At 37.3% G+C, this 24,160-nt stretch overlaps 1 protein-coding gene across 6 annotated transcripts in view; it reads left to right on the top strand.

Moving 5' to 3' along the window:
- Positions 1-24,160, top strand: part of TJP1 (tight junction protein 1) — a 106,188-nt gene that overhangs the window by 33,170 nt on the left and 48,858 nt on the right. For all 6 annotated transcript variants that reach the window (XM_035023991.1, XM_035023990.1, XM_035023989.1 and 3 more), the window contains exons 3-8: positions 10,521-10,645; positions 11,344-11,446; positions 16,831-17,107; positions 21,139-21,242; positions 21,827-21,995; positions 22,810-22,957. In XM_035023991.1, the coding sequence (XP_034879882.1) occupies positions 10,521-10,645; positions 11,344-11,446; positions 16,831-17,107; positions 21,139-21,242; positions 21,827-21,995; positions 22,810-22,957 (926 nt within the window). The remainder of the gene's footprint in view (positions 1-10,520; positions 10,646-11,343; positions 11,447-16,830; positions 17,108-21,138; positions 21,243-21,826; positions 21,996-22,809; positions 22,958-24,160) is intronic.

The raw sequence follows: 24,160 nt of genomic DNA, 5'->3' as shown, positions 1-24,160 counted from the left end.
GTGCTCAGCTGCTCTATCACTTGCCAGAAGCGGCCGACGGAGGCCCCCTCCCCCGCCGTCTATCCTCTGGAGTATTGCCTCGGATTCACTTCTCCGCACGTTCTACCTTCCAGAAGGTGGTTGCTGCTATTCTTTTCTTCGATCTCCTGTTGAGTTTGTAGGTGTTCAGAATGATTTGATCCCTATCTAGCTGAATTCCTGGGACCAGGCGAAATTTAGGTCTCTTAGTCCTCTGCCGTTTTGCTCCTCCCCCTATTATATGAGTTTTTAAATTAGTTTGTTGGTGTAGTTTCTTGATTTTTGAATATTGAACAGCTTTGCATTCTCAAGATAAATTCTGTTTTGTTGTCATACATTATGCATTTTATATATTGCTAGGTTAATTTGCTAGTGTGTTCTTAAGATACTTGTTTCTGTGTTCATGAGGAATCGGGTTAGGATTTTTTCTTGTATTTTTTTTTTTTTTTTTTTGGTTTTGGTATCAGGGAAAACTACTAGCCTCAAAACAAGCAGTTGGGAAGTATTTCTTCCTGTTGTGTTCCCTGGGAGAGTTCCTGTACAGTTGATGTTATTTCTTACTTAAGTATTTGGTGGAATTCACCAGTGTTTACCATCTGGTCCTGGAGGGCTTTCTTATGGGAAAGCTTTTAACTATAAATTAGTTTTCTTTAATTTTACGTAGGACTACTCAGGTTGTGTATTACTTTGTGAGTTTTTTTGCTTTTTGTTTTTTGGGGTTTTGTTTTGGTAGCTTTGGTAATTTGTATGTTTCAAAGTATTTGTCCCTTTCATCTAAGTTGTCAAATTTATGTACATAAAATGGTTAATAATATTCCCTTTTTCTAATGTTGTAGGATCTGTAATAATGTCCCTTTTGTCATTTCTGATACTGGTAATTTGGGTCTTTTATTTCTTGGTCAGTGTAGCTAGAGGTTTAACAATATTATTGATCTTTTCAAAATACTAGCTTTTGTTTTCGTTGTTACTCTTTATTTTGTTTTCTATTTCCTTGATTTCTGGTCTTTTTAATATTTCCTTCTGCTTACATTGCGTTTAAATTGCTATTCTTTATATAATTTCTTTAGGTAGAAGCTAGATCATTTGCAACTGTAGAGGTAATTTGTCATTATCACATTATGTTTGTTTCTTCCTCATACCTTTTTAGTTTTTAAGCAAAATAAGACACTTAAATTAGCTAAAGTTTGTTTCTCCTTTCTACTATTTTGCCTGGTTTTGTTAGGATTTTAAATATAGGGAAATGTTAAGTGCATTTATTACAGATCTGTATCTCATTAGCTTAGGCAAAGTAGGAAAAGATCTTGAATATTGAGAAAACAGCCCAATTTTCTAAATGTGTTAGAAGTCTCATACCACCTCATGGTAGTTTTTAATAGGCAAGTCTGCATTTTCTATTTAGAAGATTAGTGTAAGTTCTTTTCTGTAGCTGACCTCTTGTGCTTTGGTTTTCTTTTGCCATGAGAAAGGTACCAGCCCAGAAAAATGTCATCAGAAGATACATAGTGATCAATATAGAATTCATAATTCTTTGGTTTTAAACGTGTTAACTGTTGTGCTGGGAACATAGACCTGTGTTGCCTCCTGGGCCTCATCAAAGAGACTGTGACAGAATAGAAGTTCTCAATAACCATCCCTCCCAGAATTTTTTTTTTTTTCAGGAATTGTTTTTTGGAGGTTTCTAAAAATAGCCCTGTCAGTACAAGTTGAGAGACTTATGCCAAAGCATAATTCCATTGACTTCTTTCTCTGAGACTGCAGAACAGTACTTTCAAATATGTCAGTCTTTTGGTGTTCCAAGTTGATCCAGAATAAAACTTAGACTAGAGCATTATCAGCAAAATTTGCTGTGACAAGCTGGATGATAAGTAAACATTTTACATCTTGTAGACCATAAATTTGTCACAACTACTCAACTCTGCAGTGGTATTGCAGAAGCAGCCACAGGCAATAGGTCAACAAATCGGTATGGCTGTGTTCCAATAGAACTTTACTTAGTATTTGGCCTGGAGGCCATAGTTTGCTGACCACTGATCTAGAGCAGTGGCTCTCTGGGTTTATTGTAAAGAGAAGTCAATGAGGTCATCCCCCAACTAACAGAGATTCTGATTCATTTGGTTTGGAATGGGGCCCCATGTTTTTAAAATGTTCCAGTTTGAAATGGAGGGCCATGGACTCTGGTATCACATTTTTAAGAAACGTTGACAGAGGAATGAGAAAGTCATTCTCGTTGAGGTGAGCTAGTGGGCTTTTGGCAATTGTAAAAAGTAAAGGAGATAATTTGAGGCTATATTCTTTCGGCAGTAATCTGGAGTATAGATACTCAGTATTGCCAAATAAGGTCAAATCATATTCTCTAACATCTGGTGGTCAGTGATAGGAAAGGTTGGAAGTAATTTCTTTTAAAACAACAAAATCCCTGTGGATTAAAACTAACATTTTCTCCTGTTTATTGTCAAGAATAATATATGGTATGCTTCTGTATTGCCTCATTCTTCTATTTGCATTTTTAGAGGAAACTTTCTTCACCTGAGAATACTAAAAGCCATTGAAATCCTATTTAATCTTTAAGGCTAAGTAATTTTGGGGTGCTCCACTGTCTGATAAACACTGTTGTAGTCTTTGAAATTATATCAGAGAATAGAAACAGGCAGAACTCCTTGCCTCATGGATTCTGGTCCTATTATCCTCAGTGACAGATGAATGTTTTCCTCAGGTTTTCATCTCCTCCATCTCCTACTGCATTATATAATTTTCTTAAGGGTAGGGAATCTTAATTTTATATCCTCTTGGTGCTTGGTACTTGGTTATGTCCAATAAAAATTATCTAGAAGGTCCACCTATTCAACAAAGTCACTCTTAGGAGGTCTGTAATAGCAGCATTGTCCAGTAGCAGTACACTGCAAAAGCAAACCACATATGTAATCTAAAATTTTTTAGTCTTCACATTAAAAAATACAGGTGAAGTTAATTTTATAATCTTATTTAACTTAATATGTTTAGAATACCATTTTCTGTATGTACTCAATATGTAAAAATTGATATACTTTGTTTTTCATACTGAGTCTTATGAAACCAATGTAAATTTTTTTTTTTAAAGATTTTATTTATTTGAGAGAGAGAGAATGAGAGACAGCATGAGAGGGGGGAGGGTCAGAGGGAGAAGCAGACTCCCTGCTGAGCAGGGAGCCCGATGCGGGACTCGATCCCGGGACTCCAGGATCATGACCTGAGCCGAAGGCAGTCGCTTAACCGACTGAGCCACCCAGGCGCCCAAAACCAATGTACATTTTACAATTTCAGCACATTTTAGGTAAGACTAGCCACGTTTTAAGTGCTTAGTCATCATGTGTCTAATGGCTATCGTATTGGCAAGTGCAGGTGTGTAGCTTGAGATGGTAAGTGCATTCAGAAGGTCCTGTGTTCCATCCCTCTTGCCACCGTGACACATCCCCACTTTCTTTAGTTTCAGAATTCTCTTAGAAAATGCATATATGTTTTTATGATCCTTTGAGAAATGAAGTAAATTTTCATTTAGGAATTTAAAAGAATGAGTTGGTCATCTTTATTTTCTAAAAAAGCATTATAAAAGATTAAATGAGTATATACTAAAGAATTAAACGGTGGAAGTTGAAAGCAAGGAACCTAGTTAGGAGATAATCCTAAGGGTGTGAGTAGTCAAGTGTTTCAGCAGGGGAGGTGATTGAATGAGAAGTAAGCTTGGAACAAGATGCCGAGACAACACAGTGGGGGAAAGTATAGTCTTTGTAACTGATGGTGCTGGGACAACACCCAGCAAAATAATGGATTTGGACTTACACCTCATACCATGTACAAAATTAACTTAAAATGGATCATAGACTTAAATGTTTAAGGGTTAAAACTATAAAATTCTTAGAAGAAAACAGGAATAAATCTTTGTGACCTTGATTTAGGCAGTGGTTTCTTAGATATGATGTTAAAAGCACAAACAACAAAAGAGAAAGAAAACAGATAAATTGGATCACATCAAAATGAAAAGCTTGTATTTCAAAGGACACCCTCAAGAAAGTGAAAGGATAATCCACAGAATGGAAGAAAATATTTGCAAACATATATCTGATAAGGGACTTATAGCCAGAATATATAAAAACTCCTGTAACAACAATAAAAAGACAAGTAATTCAATTGAAAATGGACAAAGGATTTAAATAGACATTTCTCTAAAAAAGATACAGAAATTAGCCATCAGGGTAATATACATCAAAACCCACAGTGAGATATCTTATCTCACCCACTAGAATGGCTGTTATCACTGAAGACAGTAACAGATATCAGTAAAGATGTGGAATATGGCTGGTGGAAATGTAAAATGGTGTAGCCATGATGGAAAACAGGGAGTTCCTCAAAAGTTAAGCAATGAATTACCGTGTGACCCAACAGTTCCACTCCCAGGTTTACACCCAACAGAAATGGAAAAAAATTATTCACACAATAACTTTTACATAAGTGTTCATAGCAGCATTACTCATAATAGAAAGTAGAAATAACATAATTGACCACCACCTGATGAATAATGAATAAGTAGGACCCCAGGCCTCTGCCTTCATTTGTAAAAAGGAAATTGAATCGGCTGATTGCTAAGGATCTGTTTGGTTTTAAAATTCAGTGATCCCAGGGTCCATTGCAAAAACAAACAGCTAGAATGAGTTCCATAGAATGTTGACGGTTGATTGGAAGAATTAAGTGGAGAAGAGGAAAACTATAATTGGCGAAAAAAGCTAGGATTAAGGTGGCTGATTGTAAAAATGTAGTGTGGAAAACCAGGAGAAAAAGTAGAAGGCAACCAGGGAAATCTGTAAGTAGAGAATTGGGCATCTTTGAAGAGAATAGAGAAGAATGTTTAGAAAAGAGATTACCCAGATATTTCTGCAACGAATCACCTTTTAGGAACTACTTTTTCCCTTTTCTCTTTTCTTTTTCTTTTTTTTTAAGGAATCAAGAAATGCTTTAACATGTAAGAGTAGGCAAAGGGCTTTTCTCTAAAGGGTCAGATAGTAAATTGCTTCAGCTCTTTGGGCGATAGTAAGTTCCCTGTCGCAACTACTCAAAGCAAAAGCTGTTATAATGGTATGTAAAGGAATGGGCATTCCTTTGTCCAGTAAAACTGGACAAATAACTGAACAGATCCCAGGCCATAAATTCCGTGTCCCTACCAGGCAAAGATATAAACATTTAAGTTATTGCTGCTTGTGGCTGCTTATGGTCTCAAAAGGTTAAAACATGGTGAAAGTAAAAGTCTTTGATGCTCTTCTCCAAAAGCTATAACCTATATATGTGGTAATTGGTATGAGGCGGGGGTTGTACCTCAGCAGGCACTTTTGAAACTGTTTCCAATTGATTATCATCCCCAGCCAGATGTGGGGACCACAGACTTCTGGGTAGTCATTAAATGAACTGTAGCAAGCACTGATCAGGATTTACATGCCTTACTAAGAGCCAGGGCTGCATTAGAAGTAGTGGTGCAGGCCAGGTTTTTGACCCTGGCTCACTGCAGCCAAAAACTACACCTAGATTTGCTCACATGTAAGGAAAGTTATCTTCTCATCTCTGTCTTTCTCATTGAAAGTTTCTGATGTTTTCAGCATTTCTTTATAATATTTTTGTGTTATATTAACATTTTTTAAATAAAAGAATTACCAAGCAAGATGTAAATGAACAACATAAAAGTATATAGAATAAAAGATTAGTCTGAGCCTCTTCCAAGGAGGAAAAAAAAGCAAAAGAATAATCCCACCCCTTACTCCCCACTGCTCTCTAGGTATTCTTTGGGCATTTAGGTTTTTCCGCAGTGTTTGTAATTAGCAAACAATCTGCAAGGAATAACTGTGTATGTATTTTCATATTGTTGGAGATGTATATGTATCTTCAGGGTAAATTCCTAGAAATTAGGGGCACCTGTGTGGCTCAGTCGTTAAGCGTCTGCCTTTGGCTCAGGTCGTGATCCCAGGGTCCTGGGATCGAGCCCCGCATCAGGCTCCCTGCTCCATGGAAAGCTTGCTTCTCCCTCTCCCGCTCCCCCTGCTTGTGTTCCCTTTCTTGCTGTGTCTCTCTCTGTCAAATAAATAAAATCTTCAAAAAAAAATTTTTTTTTAATTCCTAGAAATTGGTTTGCTCTGTCAAAAGATTAGTTCTTTTGTAATTTTGTTAGGTATTAACAAATTCCTAAAGAATTATAGTTTACATATCCATCCGCAGTGTGTAAGAGTACCTTTTTCTCTACAGCCTTCCCAACAAAATGTCTTCGTACTTTTAAGTTTTACCATTCACTGTGTGGTTTTCATTTGCATTTCTCTAATTATGAGTTTTAACATCTTATATATCTTGTGCAAATAATCTGTTTCATTGTTTTATTGTTGTTCTTGGTGGGTTCTTTTTCCTCTTTTTCTTATTTTTTAGTAGTTCCTAATATCAGTGGTTTCAAAGTATGGCCTGAGGACCCCAAAAGGTCTCTGAAACCTTTTTAGGCTCCAGGGCAAATTATTTTCCTAATAGTATGAAAATGTTCCTTGTCTTTTTCACTATAGTTAAATTTGTAGTAAAGGTACAGAAGCAGTGGTGGGTAAAACTAGCCGCCATAGCCCAAATCAAGGCAGTGGCACCAGACGTTACTTAACAGTCACTGCCACACACTCACAGTTTAAAGAACAGTTCCAAGTTTCAGAATGATTCAAAGCGGTAAAAATTACTCGTTTTAGTTTTACCACGTCTCAGCTTTTGAGTAGTTTTAAAATTATGCATTGAAATGGGATATATGCATAAGACACTTTATACTGAAGTACCTGTGTGACTGAATTGGAAACAATTTGTGTGTATGTCTGTGTATGTAACACTATTTTTACTTGACCTGAGCCGAAGTCAGATGTTTAACCGACCAAGCCACCCAGGCACCACAATACACAATTTTTAAAAAATATATAATGAAATATGTCATCATTTGAAAGGTTTGCCTAAGTATTTTTCAAATGACCAAGGCATGCTATTATAAAACCGTGATGGATAAAATACCCATTGGAAGTGCAAAACCTGCCAATGGGTATTTGAGTACAAAAAGTTCATTGATAGGTTTCAGATTGTACACTGCAACTGTTAAGAAACTCACACCAAGTTTTGGTATAAAATCAACCATGAATATCCATAATCACCTAAAAGGACTACTAAAATAACTTCCTTTTTTTAACCACGTATGTGTGTGAAGCTGGATTTTCTTCGTGTACTTTAATAAAAAGCAACTATTACAAGAGATTGAATGAATTTTCTTGAACTTTTTATTTCTTACTAGTAACTGTTGGATTTTTTCAAAGGCCTTTTTTTTTTTTTTTTAAAGATTTTATTTATTTGAGAGAGAGAGAATGAGAGACAGCACGAGAGGGAAGAGGGCAGAGGGGGAAGCAGACCCCCCGCTGAGCTGGGAGCCCGATGTGGGACTCGATCCCGGGACTCCAGGATCATGACCTGAGCCGAAGGCAGTCGTTTAACCAACTGAGCCACCCAGGCGCCCCAAAGGCCTTTTTAAGGTCTGTGAATATAATCACAGAATTTTTTTTCCTTTAGATTTAGTAATAGGATATATGTATGATACCAGTGAATTTCCTTATACATGAATCTTGCATTCCTGTAATAAATTCCTTTGTCATGGAGTATTTGTAGGAAGTTGCCTTCTGTTTGCTCTTTTTTTGCTTAGTACTTTTTGTATAGTTATATAGAAATCATTTTGGGCTTTAATATTTGGAGTGAGGTTCTCCTTTTATGGATAGCCACTGTCATTTAGATGTTAATATTATAGTTGCTTTATAAAAAGTTGAGAAGCTTTCCTTCATTTTCAGTGCTCTGGAACAATTTATGGAGCTTTGAGGCTACCTGGACAATGATGTCTTGAAGAATTCCCTTATGAAATCATCTGTGGCTGGTGCTTTTTTTGTGGGATAATTTTCTCTCCTTCATCTCCAGAAATTGCATTGTTTAAATTACGTTAAATTTTAGTTTCTGATAGTCATTTCAGTAATCTGTATTTCCCTAGGAATTATCTGGCTCATCTGGGTTTTCTTTTTCTTTGCCTTTTTAAAAAATTTAATTAATTAATTAATTAGAGCGTGTGAGCGCACAAGCAGTGGGGGATGGGAAGGGGCTGAGGGAGAAGCAGACACCCACTGAGCAGGGAGCCTGATGCGGGGCTGGATCCCAGGACCCTGGGATCATGATGAGCCGAAGGCAGATGCTTAATTGACTGAGCCACCCAGGTGCCCCTGGTTCATCTGGGTTTATTTGAATTTGTTCTGTAGTTTCTTGTGTTTCCTAATTCTGTGCCAACAGTTGTTTCTTTCTAATCATTTCTTATTTTTGAAATTTTAAGCCTGTTTCTGTTTTGAAATTTGGATATTGTTGGTCTTTGAGTTATACCAAGGGAATGGTTTTATGTAGTGATTTATTCTTGTAGTATTATTTTGTGAGGGTATATATAGGGAGATGGATTCATACAGATGCCATTGTTTTTGGCTACCCAGGGTTTTCCTGTTTATTTTTTTCGACATTAACCTTTTTTTTGCATTAGCTTTATTGCAATATAATTCACATACCATGCAATTCACCCTTCAAAGCATACAATTCAGTGGTTCTTAGTATGTTCACAGAATTGTATGACCATTACCACGTCATTTCTTAAAATCTTTTTATTACCCTCAAAAGAAATACTCTACCTTAAGCCATTACTCCCCAGTCTCTCCATCCTTTTCCATTCCTTGCTTTAGACAGCCACCAGTTTATAGATTTGTCTTTCTGCTTTTACAGATTTGTCTTTTCTGAACATTTCTTATAAATGGACTTATACTATATGTGGTCTTTTGTGATTGGCTTCTTTTACAGCATGTGTTAGTGCTTCATTTCTTTTTATTGCAAATAATATTCCGTCGTATGGATATACCACATTTTTTTTAATCCACTCATCAGTTGATGGACATTTGGGTTGTTTTCCCTTTTTCGGCTATTATGAATGCTGCTGCTATGGACGTTTGGGTTTAAGTCTTTGTGTGGACATATGTTTTAATTTGAGGGGGGTATATACCTATGAGTGGAATTACTGGTGTTTATTCTTTTTTTTTTTTTTTTTTTTAAGATTTTTATTTATTTGACAGAGAAAGAGAGCTACAGAGCACAAGTGGGGGGAATGGCAGAGCGAAAAGAAGAGGCAGGCTCCCCCCTGAGCGGGGAGCCCAATGTGGGGCTTGATCCCAGGGCCCTGCCAAAGGCAGATGCTTAATGGAATGAGCCACCTACACGCCCCAGTTTTTATTCTTTTTTAAGAAGAGTTTTTCGGGGCACCTGGGTGGCTCAGTTGGTTAAGCAACTGCCTTCGGCTCAGGTCGTGATCCTGGAGTCCCGGGATCGAGTCCCACATCGGGCTCCCTGCTCAGCGGGGGGTCTGCTTCTCCCTCTGACCCTCTTCCGTCTCGTGCTCTCTGTCTCTCATTCTCTCTCTCTCAAATAAATAAATAAAATCTTAAAAAAAAAAAAAGTTTTTCTTCTTTCTTTTTCTTTTGCTGCTTCAGTAGGCTTTGGGGTGGGAGGAGAAGGTCATGACCTATACCTAGTCCATGGCGGATGTGGTCTCCTTTGTTGTGCACTGGACAACCTATATCATCAGGTGGTTTGGACTGTAGTGTGTAGTATAGTACAATTTATATGAAAACACCTCTGCTTTAGTGATTCTGGAACCCTAGGAAAATATTTGATGTTTCTTTAGACTACTCTGAATGGTTCATTTCCTTTCAAGGGAATGGTACAGATTTTTTTTGAGATTAGGTAGTTTTTAATAACTTGGAAATATTTTGAATTTTCTTTGTATTGGTCTGCCCTTAGTCATTGTGATTAAGATTTTCAGCTCATTTAGAAGTATATCATTTGTTACTTTCTTTAATTAAAAATATATTTTAAATGGTTTGATATGATTCTACTTTCTGTTATTTGCAATGTGCATATAAGACATTACTCTAAATCACTACTTCTAAAGAGATTTTTAGCATAATTGAAGGAAGTTGAAATAACATATTTGATTTCCACAGCTATTGATACTTTATTATACAAAATGGCACCAGATGTTTATACTAATTAAGTGTTCATTCTATACATTAGTTGCCTGTATTTGTGATGATCACACTAGTGCACTGCCAGTACCTTCAGGAGCTCTTCTGATAATCAAAAATAAATGCAGGATTTCAGTGTTTAGAATTTTTAAATGTATTTTAGTACTTCGCATTCATTCATGTAATCAGCAAATTTTAATATTCTTTTATGTCCAGCAATTAATTTATTAGAATATGCATTCCCATACCAGGATAGATCATTCTGATATGTATCCACGCAAGCAAGTGTTTGGATCATGGATATAATAAGACTGTAATTTTTATATTTAAACTTTTTTAGATTGTATGATACAATGAACAGTTGTTTTTCTGTAATTACTACTTTAGGCTCCTGGATTTGGATTTGGAATTGCAATATCTGGTGGAAGAGACAACCCTCATTTTCAGAGTGGGGAAACTTCCATAGTAATTTCAGATGTGCTGAAAGGGGGACCTGCTGAAGGACAGCTACAGTAAGCATGTTTCTTCTGGGCACCTGTGTAACAAGCACCGTTCCTACCCTTAGTTCCTGGCATACTCTGCTAGTGATTTCTTTAAATTAACATACTTATCTACTACTTATCTCTATCATAAATGGAAAACTAGTATCCCTTACCTTAAATAGGTGGTCACTGTAAAAATTAAGATGGTGAAGAGAAAACTTTTTACTCAGTTTGGGATGGGATTTAGCCTTCAGGAACCTCTCACCCTTAATCTTGTCCTTATTGTTCAGTTAAGATAAGCAAGATAAAGAGAGGCAAAGATACACTAGCTCGCAGAAAAGTGAGCGTATAGTCAGAAGGATTGAAAGAAACCTAGAAGGAGAAAGACTTTATTTTTTAAAAAGGGAGTAATTTTTTCCAGCTATGTAACATAATATTATTTAATGCCCTCTAATTGTACAACCAAAAATTATTTTTTGTATTGTTTCACTCTTTTGTAAAAACATTGTATTAATGATTTAAAAAAATTAATGGCCTGTGGTTAGTTACTAAACGTAGGAGATCAGAAAGTAAATCGTTTGACATTATTGTATCATTGATCTGAAGACAAATAGGTTAACTAGCCTATAATTAAGTATTTTTGTGGAAGTACCCATCTTGAAAATATATTCACAAACTTGTCTGTGTGTTTTTTTCTAACGTTATTTTGGTGACCTTTTTTTCTTTAGGGAAAATGACCGAGTTGCAATGGTTAATGGAGTTTCAATGGATAATGTTGAACATGCTTTTGCTGTTCAGCAACTGAGGAAAAGTGGGAAGAATGCAAAAATTGTAAGTATCTTTTACCTTTAATTTAGTAAAAGTATCAACTTTATCGTTGGTATGTTTCTGGTTTTTTAATTCATCTTAACCCTTTAAGAAAATGAAAACTCGATCAGTAGTTCTAAAGTTAGCTTACAAGAGTGTTTCTTCTAATACTGGTAGTATGTTTTATCACTGTGTGTATATTTTCTCAAAGTTTAGATACTAGGATTTTTTTTTTTTTTAATTGAAGAGGAAAGGTGGGGGTGATTGAATGGTCACCTTTTTATGGCTTAATCTTTCCTTCTTTTTTAAGTACTTAAGTTAGACTGAATCTTGGCATGTAGTCTGTTTGAAATAGTTAGCCCTGTTTTCTGTTACAGGATTTTTTTAATGGGCAAGTTTTACATTGTCCCTTGAACACATACATCATCAACCACTTTCCTTGTTACTGTGATACAGTTTGAGGAGAGAGAAAGTGGTAAGATTCTCTTTGTAGGGTTGTTCAGGGTGCATTTTAATGTTACTGTTACAGTATATAGCTGGAATCTGTCTTCTATTTCATTATTTCTGCAAGAAGTCTTTTTTTTTTTTTTTTTTTAAGTAAGGGAAAAGAAATTCAGTTAACTCTTGATAACTGGCCTCAAATCACAGGTAAAACTAAGCAAATGTGGCACAAAGTGGATTTAATGTAAAAGTCCTATTTAAAATTACATCCATGTTTAGGTGCATATTAGCTACTTTTTACCCACTTTGCTCCTCCCCCAGGTTTTTGCCCATCTAGCTTCTGAAAGGAATGATAAAGGCACTGCTTTGAGGCCTTAGTTCAGGTATAAAGAGCAGAAAGAAGAGGCAGAGTAGGCATCTAGATGGTTTGCCCTGCCTTGTCTATTTTCTGCTTTCTTGCAGACACTCAGAACCACAGTGGACCCAGTGGAAGGGAGAGGGTGTGAGGGGAAGGCCTGCACTGTGTTTTGACCTTAGGGATTTGGTGAGATCTAGAAGGTGTATTCCCTGAGACTCTGCACCCCACAGTTGCTAGGCCCTCTTCCCTTGTGTAGGCTGCTTGCCATATGGTTTATTTCCACACCAGTGTTAATGCTGGTGAGGTGAGAGTTTTCTCAAATTGCAGTAGACCCACTGTTGAGTTACTGCATTCTAAATGACAGACATCTTCTTTTGAGTATATATTTTCACAACTTCATTGTAATTACATTTTTATAGCTGTAATGTTATTTTTAAATCACAGTTCATATACATACTGGCTAGTGGGTGGTAGAGTTTTTAAACAGTTTTTAGAACATGAGATTGTAGTGTTTACAGAAGCAAATTGCTGATTTTTATAATTGCTTATCTTAAAATTGAGTGAGTTTTAGCCTGCTTGCCTTAGCTGCTGATCCTGAGTATTGTTATTATTATTTATAGTGTTTTTCGGTTGCACATTCCACGGTGAGCATCTTAGGTAATTTGGGTTTTTATCTCTGTACATAAGGTTGTGAGTACCTATAACCCCAACTTTTTAAGCTCTCTGTTCCTCTGAAATGTTGAGCTATTTTGTTTGCCATGCAAAATATTCAACATATACACTCCACATTAATAATGCATCTAAGAAAGTTGTATTCCTACATCCTGGACCTGTCCCATAGAAATTATTTTATAAGAAGTAGGTCTAAAACCTGTAATGAATTTGAAATAGGAAAAGGATTTGGGGCAGCTTCAAGGGTGGATTTTGCTCTGACCGTACTTAGCTATATGAATTGGAAAGGCAGAACTTAGGAAGGTTGGGCAAGTGTTTTTTGCTCTATAGGGAGAGGTTATAGGGGGATTGGGTAGAACGGTGTTTTAATCAGCAGAGAGCTGTTGTTCATTTCTACATTTGAAGTGATTGGATCATGTCTTACCTTGTTAAGTTTATCATTGCCATATGACTTTTAGAATAAAACCCCATTGTCTTAGATTGTGGTCTTTCATTGTGAGGTGTCTTTCTTAACTTTTAATTCATCCCCGGCCATAATCAGAACCTCAGGGTCATTATATACATTGTTTTTGCTTCTTTAGTTTTTTTTTTTCAGTTCTGAATAACCAGCTCCCCCCCCCCGGCTAATCTCTTTTCTTCCCTGTGCTCTTACATTGGGGTGGTTGGTTGTTTATATGATTATCTTTCCATAAACTAAGAGCTCCTTGGGTATTAAGCAAATAAATTATTTCTTTTCTGTTGAACTAAAATGGTAGAACCCTATGAGATAATGTAATTACCATAAATAGGGTAATTTAGCTTTAACAATAAGTGAAGTTAGAAATTGTTTATGACACAGTGAGCATGTATAATTTTTACTAAAATTCTGACCATCCTAAAAAAGCATTATGAAATAAATGATTGGGCAGAAACATCTCCTAGAGATGACCTCTGTGAGCACTTCAGTATATCTCCATGTGGCTACTTACCTAGCCCATTCATGGGTGGGCATTTCAGTGTCTGGTTTCTACAAGTATTAAAAAAAAATACTGTGTTGAAGATCATTGTGTTTCTACCTACCTGTTCAGTTACTGTTTAGGAATAACTTCTTAGGAGTGGCTTTTCAGTCAGAAGGCATGAATGACTTGATATATGTATTCCCGGTGCCCTTCAGAAAGCCAATAGGGTATTGAGAGTCCAATTTTATCAACAGTTTTTAAATCTTTGGCCAACAGTCTGAACGTAGTAATTCAAATGAAATATTCTACAGTACAAATGAGTTTGATCATCTCGTAGTGTATATACTGCCCATTTATGTTTCTTTTTTGCTTATTCCTTTGCATCGCTGTGGTGATGATTGTCGTACTAGAGAGCTGTATATATTAGGATGGTTAGCCTTATGTCATATATACTACATGTATTGTTTGCCCATTTGCTTTTGTGAGTGTAAGTTGTTTATGGTGATTGGGGGCTTGTTTTTATGTCATTTCGTTTCAGCACTGAAATGCTTTCGTTTTTGTGTTGTCATGTCTGTCAGATGTTTACTTGGTTGGTTCTGCCTTTGGTGTCAGGCTTACAAAGACCTTTACCTTACCAGAGTTATAAAAGCATATATCCTTTATTTTATTCTAGTACTTGTAGAATTTCATTGTTTTATTTTACATTTGAATCTTTAATTTAGCTAAACTGTTTTGAAGTAGGCATTTCCCCCCAAATTTCTCTTTCAAAATTTTCAGTGTTAAAATCAAGCATAATTGTCAAACCTGCTAAATATCTTCTTGTAGGTTTATGACCATTAATTATAATATACATAGAGAATTATAACAGGATTGGATATTTTTCAATAGGTTAAGCACTTAACTGGTTGCAAATATTTCATTATAGGTATAGTTAAATGCACGGTAAAGACCTTCCCCAAGGAACTTGAATCGTAATAGGATAGATGGGTATACACAGTCATAACCATAATGCACATCGGACATTGAGAGTAGTTTCAGGTACAGTAAATTTCCAAAGAGGTGGCAGGCACTCTCTTAGAGGAAGACATGGAAAGCTCCTGGTTCTCATCTGGTTACTCTGTTTTTGTTTGTATGTTGCTAGGGGGGGAACTGAAGATTTAAAGTAATACTGCAAAAGTATTACTTCTAAAATAGTTTGTTGGAGATTGAAATAGAGGTGAGACTAAAATGCAGAGAGTCAGTTAAGAATGCTTTACAGTAAATGTTACTTGATAAGGGCCTGAGCTGTGGGGCGCAGAGGGTGGAAAGAGAGGCAGCCTTCTCTCAGTTCCTAACAGGGAACTGAGCTGTTCTTGTCCTGTGTTGGCATCTTGCTGCTGCTTCAGCTTCAGTGTTGTTTCCTCAGAAGGGCCTTCTCTGATCACCCTTGGTAGTAGAAAGGAACAGCGAGCAGTATTAAGTGTAGAGCAGCCCTCTGAAGAAAATTAGCCACAGAGGGAGGAGATAGGATAACTTGTAGCAAGACAAAGGAATAGAAGATTAATTAGCAGATTAGTAGTAGGCAGAGGAGAAATTTGAGGGAGAGATGAAAGTCATAAGTACCTTCAGGGGTTGTTACTGTGAAGAAGGTATTAGAGATGGGTAAGGATAAGAATAAGAGCTCATATGGGAGGATTTCATTCATTCAGGAAGAGGATCAACTTGGTCTTTGAGCCCCGAAGGAAGACTAAATAAATGAGATACTAAAAAACCGTAGGAGTGTAGGGGAAGTGAAGTGGCACTGATCTCTGTAAGTCAGGCTAAGCAATTGGGGTTTTGGAGAATGGTTTTGAAATACCTGTGTTAGCAAATTCCATAGAGAGGCAAGAGGCAGAGGAAAGCATTACTGAACAAGCAAAAGAATTCTGTCAAGTAAAATGAATTTATGGAGGACCTACTCAGCAAAGTGTGGAAATGCAGCCATCTGCAGGTGAAGATAATACAGGACTGGAGTTTGTCATGGCAGGTGATTGAGAGGTCAAGAGAAAGTCATTTAAATATCACAGCATGACATTTCACGAAAACTTGGGAGGAAGGCAGGTGAAACCAGGAAGGAATTAATGGACTGGGAGAACAGATGAGAAAGGAATCGGAAAGAAGATGGGAATAGAAAAGTTTAAGTAGATCAAGGCATCAAAAATAGAGACAAGGAGTGTTAACCCAAGAAGATCTTACAGATCTCTGAAGAGATCCAGGGTGTATCAGGGTGAGAAGGCGAGGTGCACACAGTCCAGGGATTAAGAGGCCACTCAATCAAAAGGTATCGCTTGTAGATCTTGAACCTACAGAAAGTGAAGGAAATAAATGAACAGGGAAGATTGAACCACTTATCAGAGTCATTGAGGAAAGAAAACCAGAAGATGGGATTTATACCAAGATGAGAAATTATAAATTGGAGAGATACAGAAACCGAAAGTAGTTTGTATTGGTGAAATATAACAGAGTTACTAGCTCCAACTTTACTAAGTTGAATGTTAGTGTGGAAGTACAGTAAATTTCTCTGTTAAGGGTTTCAGTAGGACAGTTACGGGCCTTGATATTGATGGATTTTGAAAATTTCAAGGTGCCAAGTTGGGCTTGCAAGTTTGCTTGGTAACAACTACAGTATATTTGATGGTATTAGAGTACAGTGCCCCATCCTTTATTTCAACCACCCATAATTACTAGTTTTTCTTTAAGCTTGTGATTATTATACCTAGAAAATCTTTTCTGAATTAAGTAACTAAGGACTTCATTTGCCTCACTATTCCAGATTTGGTTCTTAACCAGATCTGTTTAGAAAACACAACCATTATGGAAATGTATTTCCTAGTAATCTGTTAAAATTTTTTGTGTATTGTGTGTCTCTGATACATAATTAGATTAATTGATAAGGGACCAGAAAACTGTAATTTTCCTTTCTCTTAGAAATGAAAGTATATATGGAAATCAGTCAGCTTCTTTGTAATCTTTATTTGTAGACCATTCGGAGGAAGAAGAAAGTTCAGATACCAGTTAGTCGTCCTGATCCTGAACCAGTGTCTGAGAATGAAGAAGATAGTTACGATGAGGAAGTCCATGACCCAAGAAGCAGTCGTGGCGGTCTGGTCAGTAGAAGGAGTGAGAAGAGTTGGGCAAGGGATAGAAGTGCAAGCAGAGAGAGGAGTTTGTCCCCACGGTCTGATAGGCGATCTGTGGCCTCCAGTCAGCCTGCCAAACCCACCAAAGTCACATTGGTGAAATCCCGGAAAAATGAAGGTATTCTCTACCAACTTGTTTATCATTTTTGCATGAAAATGTTTACACTAATTGTGGTAAGAAGTAAAATTGCCATCCCTTCCTATCCTTGCTTTTGTTCTTTTTTGTTATCTTCATTGTTATGTCCTGTTGCCGTAAGTCATGTCCCGTTTAGCAGGCTTTCGGAATCATCTCTTTTCTCTTGAATTATTTTGTTGTAGCAACAGATAAATTGTCCAGTAGTTGGATTTTGGATTCCTTGTGATTAGGTTAGCCAAATGCAAATTATGCTAACAAATGTCATACCATGACCAAGCTCAAATTCAGTGTTTTACCTAGCTGTTAGGATCAGTAGTAGCATAATCATGGGAAGAAATCTTAGGCTTGAGGGGTGGGGGGCAGAATACTTTTTAAATGAAGAGATTAAGGGTAAGGAGCCCCCTGATAGGGTATCTCTCCGTAATGCAGGACATCTTTAAAATTTTTGAAACTGAAGCCAGCTGCCTCCCCTAGTTAATCAGATTTGATAAGAATGAATCTGTGGCATCTTCCTGTTGTGGACATGTCTCTCAAATGCTGGAAAGCATCTGTGACTGATCATTTTGGTAAAATGGTGTTGTTCTAAGAATACCATTCGGGCTCACTGTGATCTGCTCTACCGGCACCTGACAGACCTTTTTCTAGTTCTTGCTCCCCACCTTACTCTGCAGTGGACTTCTCACACTGCCTAGCCCTGCTGTTTCTACTTCATTTTACCACTCATTTTCCAACCCTCTCTGGCCTGATATCTGTTTCACCTTGCTCCCCAAACCATTCATACTAATTCAGTAGAAATTTTCAGTCTTTATTTTAGTTGCCTTTTCAGTACCATTTTACATAGCATTAACCACTTCTATATTTTATCATATGTGCTGCTGAAGTGAGCACGACTTCCTATGTTTTGAAATTATGTCTTCTCTCAGCTTCAAGAGAATGGTAATACTGTGTCCTTCTGGGTCTCCCACCCCCTTTCTGTATCCTTTGCAACTTTATTCTCCTCATCCTACTCTCTAACCTTAGGTAGATTTCTGTTCCAGAATCTCTTTTTTTCTTCAACATAACCTCTTTACGCAGTCTCATCTACTCATTGCCTCAGTTATCTGCTGCTAATGGCAAACCTTATTTCTCCAGTCCATGTCTGTGTACTTTTGTGAGCCAGCTGACCATTAGGCGTACTCACTTCAGTGTTTCATGTAGCTCCCTCAAACTCAACAAATCTCGAATGAAACTCACATCTTCCTCTTAAAATTGTTGTGTTTCTTATGAAGTCACTCGTTTGATAAATTCTCATCTACCCAGTTTCTCATGCCGGTTATGGATAACATGGTAGTTATCCTTAACATCTCTATTTTCCTCACTTCCCTATACCCAGTTAATACATGCTAACTTCCTAAATACCACGCTTAAATAGCCATCCCACTTCTGCCTTTCTCCACCGCCAACACCCTTATCCAAGCTACCATAATCTTTTTTTCTTTCAGCTGTGTTGAGATGTAACTGACATTGTGTATAAAATTTTATACATTTAAGGGTGCCTGGGTGGCTCAGATGGTTAAGCGTCTGCCTTCGGCTCAGGTCATGATCCCAGAGTCCTGGGATCGAGTCCCACATCGGGCTCCCAGCTCAGCGGGGAGCCTGCTTCTCCCTCTGACCCTCTCCCCTCTCATGCTGTTTCTCTCTCGCTCGCTCTCTAAAAAATAAATAAAATCTTAAAAAAAAAAATTTATACATTTAAGATGTAAACATGATGGTTTGATATTATAAAATGATCACAATCAAGTTTATCACAGCCATCATTTACATGATACCTTAGTTACCTCACATCCTCTAATAGTTATGGTTTGTTTGGTTTTTTTTTGGTCTCGTGAGCAACCATCATCTCTTAAGTGAACTTAATGAGTCTCAAAAACTAGTCTGTGGATCCCTTCCAGTCAGTTCTGCAGACACCTTCACAGAGATGCATTTGTTTTTAACCATCTTGTCTCTACCACCCACCCCACCTACACACAGTCATCCTTCTGGTTTATCTATACTACTAAAGTAGTATTTCTACTTTAGTATTTCTTCTTCAGAGAGACCTTCTTGAACTCCATACTGGACACGGAACCCTGTATTGCCTTTATCTGACCTCCTCTCACACTTATATTTGCCCCTGCTGTGTGTGGAAGTTGCCAGAGTGCAGGGACTGTCTTTTGTTTGCTGCTTTTTATCCATAGTGCCTGGCACATAGTTAATATTTACTCAAGGAAACACTTGGAGTAAATGCATATGAGGATTATTTTGAAGTCATCTCTGTATTGGTCATTTATAACTTTATTTAATCTTTTGTTTTAAAGATTTTTTCATTTATTTGAGAGTGAGAGAGAACACAAGGAGAGAGAGAACACAAGCAGGGGCAGAGGGAGAGGAAGAAGCAGGCTCCCCACTGAGCAGAGAGCCCGACACGGGGCTCCATCCCAGGCCCAGGGATCATGACCTGAGCTGAAGGCAGACACTTAACTGACTGAGCCACCCAGGTGCCCCTGTAACTTTTTTTTTTTTTTTTTTAAGATTTTGTTAATTTATTTGACAGAGACACAGCGAGAAAAGGAACACAAGCAGGGGAAGTGGGAGAGGGAGAAGCAGGCTTCCCGCCTAGCAGGGAGCCCGATGTGGGGCTCGATCACAGGACCCTGGGATCATGACCTGAGCCAAAGGCAGATGCTTAACGACTGAGCCATCCAGGCGCCCCACCCCTGTAACTTTTTAATCTTAAATAAGGACAGGTTTGTCATCAATACTGTATTCTTTTGTGATATAACAACCATTAAGCACATATACTTGACTGCCTAGATCCCCTCAAAAGTCATTTTATTTTTTTTACCCTGATTTTCCTGCTTGTGAGCACTCTTTGTATATTTGCCTTAACTTTGCCTTAAGTTAACTTATAGAAGCTTGAGTTAGCTGACCTGCTACCCATCCCATATTAAAAACAAAACCCCAAGAGGGTTTTTTTGGGGGGGTCTCCCCCCTTTTCCTTAATGCAGAAAGACACAGTCCTTTTCTCTCTCCTGAGAGAACCAGGAGCAGTGCTTTTCAAACTGTTGGTGTTATGTTGTCGTCATTGTTCTAGTTTACAAACAGACAAAATTCTACAGTTTTGCAGGTCCCTGGACAGTTTTCTGGACTCTCCTGGTACCTTCCTCAACTCTGACCATTTCCTCCCCCATAGATAGAATTAATGTTGCCTCACTTTTGGATACTTGGTTGGTGTTAAAAGGAAAGGATTGGCATTTATAACTCCTGCCTGTATCTGCACAGCTAGTTGAAGCCTTTGTTTGCACTAATACAAAGTTTATGTCCTAATGCTCTGTATATGTCTCTCCAGTATAGAGGTGTATAGAATCGGAAGTTGGGGAAAACAAAAACAGTGTATGCTTGGTAACACAAGTCATCAATAAAATTGTCAACCTTTCCAGAGTTTTTCCAGCCTCAAGCAGTTCACTTTTTAGAATTGTATTCGTTAAATCTTCTGAGAAGCTAGTGTATTATTACAACATAGAAAGAAATGGTCTGCTCTTCAGGGCTTTTTTCTCTGAGTAAAATGGGAATAAGGTCTGTCAGTCTTCGCTTGAATCACATACTTCCTTTGCTTTCACATTGCTTTGATGATTAGAGGAAATGTCATCTTTACAGGGTAACCAAGAATAATTTCTTGTTATTGATTGTACTTAAAAACTCAATGTGGGGGCGCCTGGGTGGCTCAGTCATTAAGCATATGCCTTCAGCTCAGGTCCTGATCCCGGGGTCCTGGGATCGAGCCCAGCATCGGGTTCCCTGCTCGGCGTGAAGCCTGCTTCTCCCTCTCCCACTCCCCCTGCTTGTGTTCCCTCTCTTGCTGTCTCTTTCTCTGTCAAATGAATAAATAAAATCTTAAAAAGAACAAAAACTCAATGTGGTGATTACTATTATGCTTTTAAACTCTTAAGTCTCTTAGCATTTTACACTAAAGACATTTAAATATGTTCTTTCAGAGTATGGTCTTCGATTGGCCAGCCATATATTTGTAAAGGAAATTTCACAAGATAGTTTGGCAGCAAGAGATGGCAATATTCAAGAAGGCGATGTTGTATTAAAGGTATAGTCCTGTTCTTACATTTTAATAAACTGAAATATAAAACAAATTCTAATGTAATCATATAATGCTTCTGCTCATGTTCAAAGCAATTTTGCCAAAAAAATTAAAAATCTATATTTGGGGCACTGGATGGCTTGCCATTTCTAATGGACAAAAATGGTTTGTCTGTTATTAACATGTCAACACTAATGTTTTTCTTTAGGCTTGGAGTCATCCTGAGCGATTAATCGCTACAAATGAATTACCATTCACTGGTAGGAGCTACTTTGTAGGTAGATATGTCTAGTCTTATACAATAAGTGTTTTGATGACTGCCCTAAATATTATTGAAATGTTAGTTTGCTTATAAGCAATAGAAAGTGACAGGCTCAGTGATAGTAATTTGGGTTTTCTGATAAAGCAACAGTATATTAAAATTTTATTATTTCAGGGAAGAGGAGTACTTTGATAATACAGGAAAGTATAAAAGGACTGTTTTGGTTCTTACGGCAAGCCAAGGATAATTTAAATATTCCTGTTTCATAACATTAAGTTAATTTATATTTTTGTCATTTATTTTCAACCTAGTTTCTTTTCCATTGCAGATAAATGGTACTGTGACAGAAAATATGTCACTGACAGATGCAAAGACATTGATAGAAAGGTCTAAAGGCAAGTTAAAAATGGTAGTTCAGAGGGATGAACGAGCTACCCTATTGAACGTCCCTGATCTTTCTGACAGTATCCACTCTGCTAATGCCTCTGAGAGAGATGGTGAGTACAGTTCTGTTTGGAAAGTCCCTTTAAGTGCCCTATTAAAGTTGTAGGAAGATTTGATACGTTTGAGCGAAATAATTTTCTACAAGCCAGACACCTTCAAAATCTAAGAATTACAAATATTTATACTGGGGGTAGAGGGTTTACTCTTAGTTACTTTCTATTTTACTGAGAAAAAATCGACATACATCAATGTGGAAGTTTAAGGTACATAGATAGCATGATGGTTTGATTTACGTATATTGTGAAACAATTACCGTAGTATATTTGGTTAACGTCTGTTATCTTCTCCTATAGATAAAATAAAAAGAAAAAAGTTCTCCTTGTGATGAGAACTCTTAGAATCTAGTCTCTTTAACAACTTTATATACCATAAAGCACTGTTAGCTATAGTCATCATGTTGTACATTACATCCCTGGTGCTCATTTATTTGTAACTGGAAGTTTGCACCTTCCTCTAATTCCCCTTCCCCCCACCCCTGCCCTCCTGGTAACCACAAGTCTGATCTCTTTCTATGAGTTTGGTGGTTGTGTAGGTTTGTGGGTTTTTTTGTGGTTCTGTTTTGTTTCATGTTTGTCTTTCTCTGACTTATTTCACTTAGCATATGCATTCAGGGTCCATCGATGGTGACACTTTTTTTTTTTTGTAGGCAGCTCACCATTTTTATCAGTGGTTGATAAAGTTAATGCTTAAAACAACAATTTTATATGAAATTACATTTAGTAGCTTATATCTGTTCTCATTGGAGTACCTTAACGTTTTACTATAATCATTTCATGGGAAAATAAATAGCACCCTTTTACCTAACAGACATTTCAGAAATTCAGTCACTGGCATCAGATCATTCCGGTCGATCACATGACAGACCTCCCCGCCACAGCCGGTCACGATCACCTGATCAACGGTCAGAGCCTTCTGATCATTCCAGACACTCTCCACAGCAGCCTAGCAGTGGCAGGTAAATCACACTCTTATTGTTAATATAGTTATGTGTGCTTGATACATGTTTGTGGTATTGCTTACAAATAAAACTAGAAGATAGATTTTCTTTTGATTATGTTTTTTTGTGTGTTTTTTTGGGTTTTTAAAAATCAATTTAGGGATTATCTAGAAAACCAGAGGTCAGTGAAACTTCTTAAAGAATGAAAGAATAAATATTTTAGGTATGCAGACTACACAGCTTCTTGTCACTACTCTGTCTTTGTAGCACAGAAGTATAACTGTAGACAGTATGTAAATGAACAGGCAGGGCAGTGTTCCAGTGAAACTTTTTATAAAAACAGTTGGCCTTGAGCTGCAGTTTGCTGATCCACCGAATTAGAAGATGCTAGCCGGCTGATAGAATCTATTGCTTGGGAAAGTTAACTGTACTAGCAGTCCTTCCCTAGACAGTTTCATCTGGACTTTGTTTTCCTTTTGAAAAATACACTCTGTATTTATGCCCGAGAGTCTGGTACACTATTAGTATATGACTTACCTGAGTTTATATGGTCTTTGGGGTTGCATGTACATTGGAGAAACTGAAAATTATTGCCATCATCTCTAGAAAAGGGCACATGTACACATACATGTAGCATTTTACATAAAATTTGTGGACATTCCCAGGGTTCTGTAGGCCACCCAGTTGATCTGTGGTGTTTAATAATAATCCATATGGAGATCTTCAGGAGGCACTTGAAAACTTGAGTGAAATAGTTTAGGATTAGAGATGGTAATTTGGGACTTAATTGCATGGAGGTGTTAGCTCAAGCCATAGAAGTCACTAAGGTTGTGAAGAAAAACAATGTGGAGAGGCCAACAACTGGACTGTGGGGAGTACGTTCCTTGAGGAAGGTGAGGAGGCAAGAAAGAAGTAAACAGAGAAAGGAGGAATATCTAGCCAGAAGAAAGCTTTTTAAAAGATTGTCAAAAGCCATAGTGATACGACTGTGCACTGCTGGTTTTGAGAAATTTGTGAAGTTGATTCTTTATAAATTTCAAATTTTAGGTTTATAAATTAACTCTGATCTTTATTTTAAGGTTGTAATGATTTTTTTAAAAGGAATATTAATAGTATGTCACAAGCCATCCTGGTTTATCTTACAACTGATTATTATTTTTAACTGCTACAAGTTAACATACTGGTTTTAAAAATCTTCCTGACACAGCACAGATGTTACCT

The sequence above is a fragment of the Mirounga leonina genome, unplaced genomic scaffold, assembly GCF_011800145.1.
Source record: "Mirounga leonina isolate KUSES-001 unplaced genomic scaffold, KU_Mleo_1.0 Mir_178, whole genome shotgun sequence".
In the NCBI taxonomy this organism is placed as follows: domain Eukaryota; kingdom Metazoa; phylum Chordata; class Mammalia; order Carnivora; family Phocidae; genus Mirounga; species Mirounga leonina.
The sequence above is the reverse complement of the archived record's forward strand: the minus strand, read 5'-3'. Positions and strand labels throughout refer to the sequence as shown.